Here is an 11,682-nt window from a genome sequence, read left to right on the forward strand (position 1 = left end):
AAGGAATGTAATAAAAACCTTTATTTCAGCAAAACATCCCACATCTGGTTGTCAATTTCCATCTTGGGTAACATCAACAAGAAATTGGCACACATTAGATGGGCGTATGACTTATTATTTCAGTCATAAAAATACAACTTACAGAATTGTTCATCAACACGCAGATCATGCTGAAACTAAAGTCACTTGTACTGATGAAGTTTCATCCACTCCTAATTCAACAACAGTTGTTGCTTACAGTATGCAAGGCTGGTGAGTAAAAGTAGTTGCCATAATTGAATTACAGTATTTACAAATTCATAATGTTTATGTTTCTATTTTCTCACAATATTATATGAAAAATTTAAGCATCTTGTTAACATAGTAGAGCCTATTTTATGCTTTGGGTGCGTATTAGGATGTTTTTAATTCTTTTAAAATGTTAATATAAACAAATAACTCATTTCTTTTTAATAACAGAAACAAAACAAAAAAAATATTTATCTCGGATGCGGTTACATCCGAAATAGCTAGTGTTCTGAAAAAAAAATCCGGTAAAAAATACTGGCACCCTGGGTGCATCATTTGTAAGATTAATTTTACCGTGAAGTCCATTTTTACCGTAAAGTTTTACACCGTATATTTTACAGTAACAATTATTTAACCGCAGTGATTTAGTGATTTTGCGATAATTATTATCGCAAAAAGTTTTACAGTAAAAATTGAATTTGCGGTAAAAATTATCGGCCCCCTGGGTACCAGTACATTTTACCATAATTTGATCCAGATTTTTTTATAGTGTACTGGAAAATATTTTAATTCTACTTACCACCTAGTGTAGTAAATACGAGGAATCAGAAATCTTTCCTGAAAGAGATAGAAACGGAGAGAAGACGAAATTTTGATATTAAATCGCTATTAATTAGGAATTGTTGAAATTATTTTAAGTGTGTTGGATGTCAGTTTAAGAGCGTTAAACTTTTTTTTTATTCCACGAGGTCGTATTGGGGTGTTTTTAATAGTTTCAGACGATATTTTGTAACTTAATTTTTAATCATTTTTAGATTTAAATGCACACTACTCAAATGAAAACACTTAACGAAACATATTTGCGATGCTGTTTAACTAATGCATGAACGCTCGGGTCGAAATCTTGTTATTTCATTTGCGGAAAATGAACGGTGTATGAAAATGTTTTTTTCCAAATAAAATTCAAGCATTATTCGAGATTTTTTTTTATTCTGAGTTCAAAATATAGCACTTTTTACAGTGTTTTACAATGCTTGAATTTATATATTTACTAAAATGTTAAATGTACGATAACAAAATAAAATACGCTATTGAATGCTTCATGTTTCAAAAAGGAGAGAAAGTAGAAGAATACAATTTCTTAAAAATAAATGTTTAATGTTAAAAATAAATGTTGTCCAATTATTTTGTTAATTAAACAATTTACAGCTAGCAATGATTTTGTGCAATAACTCCTGCTTCTAATGTTCAACCGTTCCGTTTTTTTTCTAAATTTTTTAATTAATGAAATTTGCTTAGTAGTGAATCGCACAAATCATGGTTGTTATTTAATTTTTTACTGTTAACTGTTTTACAACACAAAATATTATGGAAAAAATATTATCTTCCTCTTTGTTGTAATATTTTTTGTGTGTCTATTTGTGTCTTTATTCCAATAGAAATGATAAAAATGAAGTATTGTCATTTTTTTCCAAAATATAGCCTTAAATAAAGTTTGGGATGATTTGGATTAATAACTCTATGGATTTTCTTATTTAATTAGCTATTAACAATGCGAAATTTTACTACTGAAAACCGTTCTGATAGTTCACTTCAGTCTATCATGTTTTAACTTCCGTAGAAAAACTCCCTTTAAGTCCACAATGCGCTAAGTTACTTTTCAAATAGTTATAAATTCATCATTCCTTCTACTGAAAATTCAAATCGTGAATTCTTTGAAAAATGAATTTCTTTGAAGCGGAAACTTATAAAAGTTATTTTAGCAATATCCCTAAAGATTTAGTGTGGCAGATGAGAAATTATACCCTTACAATTACTGAAAATAAAAGAAAAACTTTTTTTTAGTTCTCTAATTCTCACTTTTCACGCTTGTATAACTGATACCCATTCAGGGTATCTGTCATTCCTCGTAGAAACAGCTGTGAAGTTGTAAAAGAAAGAAAGGTGAAAGCAGCATCGATCTTCGTTGGTACACGTATCAATTACTGCTTCAGTTTCCCAAATAACTACACTGCAACAGATCGATTTGTTACACGGGTTTTATCTAGACAGGATGGGTCGCTGTAAATTGGACTCAGAACAATACGGGCTTTGTCATCTTTGCCTCAGGAAAAACTTAAAATAAATAAAAAAAAATTGGAATGAAATGTCTTCTGGACGAAAAGATATATTTCTCAGTTCGTTACGGAACAAAAATGTTTGTTGGGCAAATTTCAAACTTATTTTTGTGATTAGTACCATGGGTCGACATCTTTTGTCTAACCATAGCATCAACAAATGATGTTCGATACAACTATTGATAATCATTTTTCAATGGTACTCTTAATGTATGATGTTTTTTTTTAAGTACCATGCTTTCGATTGCCTTTCAAAAATGAATTAGGAAGCAAACTATATGAGTGTCATCCCGAAATCATTGATATTATAAGTAAAATATTTCATATTAAATAACAAAACTACAAAAAATTGACAATTAACGATGCATTTAAGTTAACGAAACGTGTTCTTGGAATTTTAAAACTCTCTCATGTTAATAAAATAAAGCACTTGCGCAATAGACGTTTGATCACCGAGTTGGTTATCGACGCTTTAACCTATATGGTTTTGAGACCAACGACTTGGTGGTACCAAAATAGTCAGCAATGCACACAAGTCGGCCTTCATTTCACATGCGCAATCTAATAATCATTGCTTTGAAGGGGGGTAGTTTTCAAGACATAATTTAGGGCAAAATTCCGGTCCTTTACAATAACAGTTCAGTACCTTGACTACAGGGTCGTCGTTATTTATTTATTTCTATTATTATTTTTAAAAATTTTTTATAATTGTCTTTTAACTATTTGGCAGATAAGGATATATCAGCAAGATTTTTTCAGTTTCATGTGGAAAAAATTTTCTATTGAAATTTTTTTTAATTAAGAGTAAAGGGATAATATGTTTAATAACCAATGCATATTGCGAATGTAAAGGTTGTGACTGTTAAAGTCCCTAGCAGTCCTTAAAAACTTGAACTGAAACTTGACGACCATAGCTCGTTTTACAAGAAATGGAACTCGCATAGGAGAGATTTATTCGATGAAATTAACTCACATTCACTTTATCTGAATACTATTTTACGTTAAGTCTGTAGTTAGTTCAAACCAGTAGAGGATAAGCTAGATGACGTCGAATTACGAACTCAAAGTATCTCTAGTAAAAAGCAAACGATATAGCTGCTAATCTTTTCGGGCTCTTCCTTAATGAGTTCTGTATCAGAAGTAATTTAATTGTGTGCAGACCAATTTCGACAGAAAAATTTTAAATAGTTTTTGCAATGAAAATATTTGAAAAAGAAAAGAAAATTAGTACTTAGTTACTTCCAGTTTTAGTAGAACTCTTACTTAAATAGAAGGTAAAGCGTGTGCTCATGTTGTATATTTCCTGGAGAAAAAAAAACTTTCTGAAATAGTTCTCAACATAAAATTTAACTAAAATTGAAATATCTGTTTATTGTTTATTACTTTTGCTTAAATTCTAGTTGAGATTAAAGGGAAAATAAAGATGTGGTTTTTATATACAGTTATATAGAGATGTACACAGTGATGCACAGTAATTTATTACTATTTATGCAGTAATAATTTATTCAGTGATATTTAGCATTTTTTCTCACATTATTGATTCATTATTTATTAATTTAATATAAATTCTTGCTGGAGGGGGAGATACAATAAGTACATGCGAGCGTTTTTTAAATATTTTTCGAAGAATAAAATGTGATGGTACATTTACGTAGCAATTTTATTCTTCTTTGTTATTCAGTTGCAAATATTGAAGCAGTACTTTGCTTGTATATAATAAGGTGAATTATTACTGAAATCAAAGAATAACCTAGCATGGATACCTAAAGAATAAGTGTGTTCTTTTATTTTAAATAATGTAAATTAAAATTTAAATATAAATTAGCAAGCTTTAACAAGCATTTTCTAAATATTTAAAAATTTATTTAATTATTAGCTATGCTGAAATATTTTTTTTTATAATTATGGTATATTTTAAAAAATTTCATTCTATTATGGACAATATATAAAATAAAATGTTTTTTTTTCTCTTTTAGCTCTAATGGGTTTGTTTGTCTGACATTTCATCAAAGAGAGCGACACATAATTGAAATCCAAACAGGTAAGGCTCATTAAATACATTAAAACTAATCTAACCTCCTTTGTATGTGAGATATATAAAAACACTTATTCGAATTCCAGTTTCATTTTTAAAATGTCCTTAATGCTAGTAACTTTAAAAAAAACTGTATCATTAAGTTTTTTTAGGAAGTAAAATGTACTTCCGTAAGACCATGTAGGGCTATTCAATTCACACATCCCCAAAAGAAAATTTATGACTTCCTGCATTCAACGATGAGACGGAGGAAAAAGCACCAACATAAGAAATCGATTTCAATTTAAAATAGCAGGTCCCTTATTATTTATTTTATGTCAAAACACCCCAAGAGAAAAAAGTAAAAATGATGTTAGAGGGTAAGAAAGAAGACATGCCCATTTCTATTGATTAATAGCAAAAATAATAATTAGTTCTTTTGTATCTCTATACATTAGCAATTAATGGTACATCAATTTTAGAGCAACGTAATACAGCTTATATTATGCATAGTAATATCATTATAATGATAGCGAATTAGCATGTTAACGACGACCACAAAAGTTCTCTTAGTATAAGAAAAAAATTAATTATAAATTTTTTTGTATTACCTAACATTTTTAAAATAAATTCAGCGGTATTATTTTTTATTTTTTTAAAATCTGAATATGAACTTAGAAGGTATTCGGGAAAGATATATTTTACAATGTAAATTAATCCATTGTGCTTAAAATGTATTACTTTAAATTTTTTTTAGCTTTATATATTAACTCGTAGTTATAAATACTTCTCAGCAATAGATAATTTTTAAGGTAAAGTCGCGGGGTTAGAATTACTGTTACTTATTTTTATGTTTAAAATAATGCATTTGCTTACTAAACAATCTTCTAAGAGCCATTATTTTTTTAATGTATTCGTTTTTAAGTTGCAGATTGTAAAATAAGTAATTTTAATACAAAAATATTAAAAGTTGTTTTATTTTTATAAAATACATTACTATACCATATCTGCAATGAATTTCTAATTTTTTCATATTCTGCACTTTATATGTTTGCAAATTTCAGCTACATAAGGAGTGTCTAAGAATTAGAAATTAAATTTTAAAAAAAATATAGTAAAATTTTTATAGATTATTTTGATTATTAAAATAATTTTTTTCAATAAGTAAATAAAAATATATTCTTAGTTTATTTCATTAACTTTTTCCGTAAAACAACTACGTGTCAAAATGTGTTAAAATATTTTAGAAATATACTCTTTAAATCATTTATTTATTGTATTTATTATTCTTATGTATGTACTTAATATATAAATTACAGTAAATATTAACAATGGCAGAATAGAAATCAGCATGAATAAAAGAAAACTAGCTAGAAGAAAAAACCCTTTTAAAGCGAATTGGATATTACTAAGTATTCGAAACAAATCAATAAACTCTCTTTCTGATTATTAATATTTATAAAAACAATCTAAATACGCAATATTTTAGTCACTTAGTCTCTTAGTCATAACAGTTACAAGGGAATTTTTTATGAGTTCTCTTTGGTTCTGAAAATAATGTCGTAAGTATCTTTCTCTTTTCTTTTTTTAAATAGGAATTTCAATAAAGAAATTTGAGGATTAGGATTTGTCAATTTCTCTAGTTTAAATAACAACCGTATCTCTTTGACATTGAAAAGCTCTTCCGCTGTTATTTTTTTTTTTTAATATTTGAAAAATTACTAAGACACTGGAATATTTTTGCTCTTAAAAATTTGTAAATAGGATGAATTTTTTATTTATTTTTGAATAATTTTGTGCTACGTAAAAAAATGTTGCTAAATTGTCATTTTTTTAAAAAAATATAATAATAATAAAAAAAATATTAAATGTATTTGCCAGTTTGAAAGTTCATTCAACGCATTTCAGCGGGAAATAATGTATAGTTTGAGGTATCCGACTGTATCGATTTTCTTTTTGGTAACAAAATTATTTTTTTTAAAATAAAAATAAGCGAAAATTTGGATACAAAATCTACAAATTCTAGTTGTCGTGCTAGTAGCTCTACACCAATTCGTAAGGCATAAAAAAACTTTTCTGAATCAAAAATGCTTCAATGAAAACTGTTATAATATATGTAATAATGACATTTATATTTATGAAACCTGCGTTTCGAAAATAAAATCTTTAAAAAAATTCAAATAACCAATGCAATGAAACTAAACATATTGTTCAATATTTATTTACTTAAATCATCATAACAATAACAAATTCAAACTTAGATTTTAGCTTTTAATTCAAAATATACCTAAAATTATACAAATATACATAAGGAGTTTCAAAGATCTTTGAAATAAGTGATAGCGTAAGGAGATGTTCTGCAAGTTAACGTTCTTCTGAAAATGCATTTAAAGTATGTAATTTCCTAAGAAAAAAAACTAAATAAATTTTTCTTATATGAATAAAATAACTTGAAATTATAACTTTTATTTTCATCTTAAAAATATTTAAAGAGCTAATTAAGCAGAATTTCAAGCATAGTCAATGAGAAAAAAAAGTTAAATTTTCATCGAAATTGCCTTTTTTCAAACAGTCGGATACCTTAAGTTCAGAGTTCTAGTTCAGAGCCCTCAAACTGGGGATATTTTGAACAATATCCCCAGTTTGTATGGAAGAAAATATATGGAAGAAGGGAAACGGGATAACACCGGGTAGTTAAAATTCGAAGGCCTGTTAGAGCTAAACTATATATATATATATATATATATACGGNTATATATATATATATAATATCCCACTTTCCCTACATTAGGAGAGGTCTTATCCCACTGTCCCCTTCATTAGGAGAAAAGATTTGTTTAAAGAGAATGATTTATCATTTGTTGAAATAGTGTTGTTTTTTTTAAATTTTATAATGGTGTATAGATAAATTTCAATTTGTAAAAATTAATTATAACAATAGTTGGAATTTCGTGCAAATTTCGATAACGAAATTCAATTTATCTTTGATAGAAATAACCGGAATAAAAAAAATAACTTTGACGAAGCCATCACTTACAACCAAGTTGGGCTTAATTTCTACTTGTGCACAACAATTTTAAAAAATTACCTCGATTTTTAATTACATTTCAAATAAAATCCTTGTCTCTCTGTGAACAAAAAATTCAAGAAATTACATTAAGATTGACGTTAACATAACATTAAATTGGTGTCTCTACATTACTATTAAACTTTTACGGTAAATTATAGGGGAGAAGTTGGCTTAATTAATTTTAATAGAAAATCATGATGGATTTGTTTTCATCTCCTGCGTCTTCACGACCAATTTTTAGCAAATATCATCTGGTACGTGCATGCCTACATTTACAATATGAATATTATTGAAACATTCCTTTAAATAGATATAAAATTAACAAAAGAAAGATTGATGCTATATGATATAATGGTGTATAGATAAATTTCAATTTGTGAAAATTAATTATAACAATAGTTGGAATTTCGTGCAAATTTCGATAACGAAATTCAATTTATCTTTGATCGAAATAACCGGAATAAAAAAAATTACTTTGACGAAGCCATCACTTACAACCAAGTTGGGCTTAATTTCTACTTGTGCACAACAATTTTAAAAAATTACCTCGATTTTTAATGACATTTCAAATAAAACCCTTGTCTCTCTGTGAACAAAAAATTCAAAAAATTACATTAAGATTGACGTTAACATAATATTAAATTGGTGTCTCTACATTACTATTAAACTTTTACGGTAAATTATAGGGAGAAGTTGGCTTAATTAATTTTAATAGAAAATCATGATGGATTTGTTTTCATCTACTGCGTCTTCACGACCAATTTTTAACAAATATCATCTGGTACGTGCATGCCTACATTTACAATATGAATATTATTGAAACATTCCTTTAAATAGATATAAAATTAACAAAAGAGAGATTGATGCTAAGCACATGACAACAAATGTTTTTAACCAGAAAATTATTCAACAAATAAGTATTCATATCATAATTAAATTAAAGATTAAATGGAAACTTTATATACTTTTTTATATACTATACCTTATTACTTTTCCACTTCTTTTATCATTTGTTGAGAAAAAAAATTGAAATCGACTTTTCTCAGGGCGTTCTTTGCTAACTCGAAGTTGGTAATTGATTGATTAGCACGATAGACTAGCATTATTTATTCTCGGAAATCCAAACTGACGTAAAAGGCACTCAGTTCCTCTCTTAAAAAATTATTTTTGAAAACCATCGGTTTTCGAGGCACGTTATTAACGACTTAACGTCGTACCGTGACGAAACGAGAAATAAAAATAACAAGAAAAAGAAAGAAAAAAAAACGCACATAAGGCGATACGAGCAAGCTTCTAAATTGAATTTCTTGCGTGTTTATGAGTTGCGTGTTATCACGTAATTTGACTATCTCTAATATGTTAGAACGGAGAAATGTTGTTGGACGCTAGCAGCCAAGTATGCCTCTGAAAAATTGACTATGACGTGCTGTCTGCTGCTAAAATTGATCGGATTCTAACTTAAAATCGCAACTCCGTGCTAAAAAGTAATGTACCACTATCGAAAACGCGTTTTTCTGCAGATAAGCTTCATTGCAGTGATCTTGTACTGCAAGCAGTGTCCTTTTAACGGAAATGTTCCGATAACAGCGTAGCTTATTCACGGAAGAATGGTCTTCTATGTTATCAACTGGGATTAGTCTTTTACATTGTTTGAACTAGATTTGTAGACAAAGAGGAGTAATGGGATGTATAAAGGGATTTTTTTCAACAAGTGTTAGGGATTTTTTTTGTATATATGTGATATGATGTTATAGTTATAAGTCAGGAAGTAAGGAGATTTTTTTAGATAGATTAAACTGAATGGAATCCTTGAATGGAAGGAGAAAAAGATAAATTTTTAGGGTAAAAAGTATAAACAGTCAGGATCGAAGTAATTCAATTTTTTTAAGTGAATTATTATTCGAGTACTATGGGCCAGGAATTATTATTATTGAATAACTAATATTCATGAATTCGCATTTTGTTCTTAAACTATGCAATCAATCTAAGTTCTTTAGCTTGTTCAGAGTGGTTGTAATTAAAAATAAATTGTTGAGACCAATTTAATGATCTTCCTGGATGGTGGATGTAGACGAGTCTTAGTTTATATGTTGTAGAGGAACATTGCAATAAAATAGTTCCCTCTTCATCCAATAGATAGCGCTTTTTATGTACACCTTTATTGTGAATGCAACTTTGAATGATTTCACACACATTTGCTACCGATCACTTTCCATCGAGTCATCCTGGAGCATCTCGATTTGGTGCCAGATCAACAGTGATGGAGTTGAAAAAAATCATCGAGTCTTTCTGCTGCTATAGAGTCATTTAACTGCAAGTCATCGCAGTGGAAAGAACTGGAGACAATAATTAAATGTATACTGTTGCAATAAATTACGAAATCCGTAATATTATTGTTTAAATCTTTTTAACACGTTTTGAATATATGACGGATAGAAATAAAATGCATGTATGATATAATCAAATAAAATTTTGGGTTCCCATTTTTGCACTTTATGCTTATTTTTTTCTCCCTTGGAGATCGAAATTTAAACTTCCTTTAACTCCATATTTCTTTTTACCATAGTCTATATAATATTTATGACAGAAGATGCGTAGACGTCAGGCCGTATTTTAAAATCCTGTTCAGATGCAAATTCTCAAAATATTCCGGAATATGCTCTCAACTTTATAATAATTAGCATTTATTAGAAACCGTACTGTGCTTATTTTTGCTTTCTCCATCTATCACCGACCCTTCGGTTATCATGAGTTTTAATGTCCCCTTTAATTAATTTCCCTTCTAGTTTTTTTTTATTTGTAACTGTGAGTTTTCGCATTTTACTATTTTATTTATTCACATCTAGCCGTCGTAAAAAAGAGCGTCTGGTTCGAGTACTCAAAACATTTCAACAACCTTTTATTTTAAATTTGAAGTTAATAAAATTTTCACTGTCTACCGAATAGGTCTTAATCGCATGCAAAATATTAAAATGACAGCCCATTTCTTAGCAAAAATAATTTGATAGGTTTTCAACTCCAAAAATCATTCTTGTCAGATTCGTGAATGCAGATCATGCATTTAATAAAAATCATGAGACTGTTCCACAAAATCACCGAGAAAAAACTTTTGTACTTGCTAATGAATAGCACTAAATTGCTACAATAAACTAAACTATTAAATATTAGAACTTTGTATAGGGAAATATTCGTTACTTTTAAGAACTAATAAGTTGTATAATAAAATGATAAAAGTTACGAAAGATGCTCTACATATAAGTAATGCTACAATTTTCACATGGCAATAAAAACATGTTTAATAAAGTCAATTATCACAATATTTTAAATACAGGGTCTAAAAAGAACTGATAAATCAAAATCTAAATGCAAGAAGATTGTGCATTTTTTATTATTACTTCAGATGAACTTTTTGTTCGATCGCATGTAAATGATGTGAAGAACAACGCAGATTGAAATGACCGTAACATTGGATTATCTAAAGGACTGGACTTTGAAAATTAAGTGATTAAAATTAAAATTTTTGAAATCAATTAGAAATTTAAAAAAAAACCATATACTAGTTCATTTAAAAAAATGACATTTAACAATGCTAGAAAATTATATTTCTAAATCAAGGAACATAATAATGTTTAATGATTTTTGATTTCGTATTTGAAATTTTTTCGTGCCTTTTCTCGAGAATTTTTTGAATATTAAAAAATTAATTGAATGTGAATAATTAGTATATTTTAATTGAAAAAAGTCTTAATAACTTAAAAGTTTTTAATGATAAAATTCTTTATTAAATAAAAGATATTATTTTTAAAATCAATTATTAAAAAAGTAATAATATTTGTTTTGTAATGTTCATTAATGATATTTTAAATGCAAGAAAATCTCCGATTGCTTTTAAATCTAACTAATCGATTGCATTTGATTTTTAAAGTAAACTGTTAGTCGTACTAGATTTATTCTGAATTTGTCTACTAACAAAAGTATTGTACTAAACCTCAATAAAGAAAGTACAAGAAAGGTGGTTATAAAACTTTTCCTTATGTTTGTTGAAGGAGAATTGCCTTCCCTGAATCACCCACATGCTCACTCAAGTATTTTATTTCTTTCTTGACAGAAGACTTTTTCCATTTGGAATTTGTTTTTTCATGCACAATTGATATATATGTGCACAATTTTTTTAAAAAAATATTTTATTATAGAAGTTTAGAAATTGCAAGAGCGTAAAAAAATCAGTCTCTCTCTTTATACACATATATATA

At 27.8% G+C, this 11,682-nt stretch overlaps 1 protein-coding gene across 1 annotated transcript in view; it reads left to right on the top strand.

Moving 5' to 3' along the window:
- LOC107445946 (uncharacterized) overlaps window positions 1-11,682 on the top strand; it is a 219,823-nt gene that overhangs the window by 175,308 nt on the left and 32,833 nt on the right. Inside the window, exons 8-9 of the mRNA XM_016060463.3 lie at window positions 30-252; window positions 4,322-4,386. Coding sequence (XP_015915949.1) covers window positions 30-252; window positions 4,322-4,386 — 288 coding nt within the window. The remainder of the gene's footprint in view (window positions 1-29; window positions 253-4,321; window positions 4,387-11,682) is intronic.

The sequence above is a fragment of the Parasteatoda tepidariorum genome, chromosome X1 (assembly GCF_043381705.1).
Source record: "Parasteatoda tepidariorum isolate YZ-2023 chromosome X1, CAS_Ptep_4.0, whole genome shotgun sequence".
Lineage (NCBI taxonomy): Eukaryota > Metazoa > Arthropoda > Arachnida > Araneae > Theridiidae > Parasteatoda > Parasteatoda tepidariorum.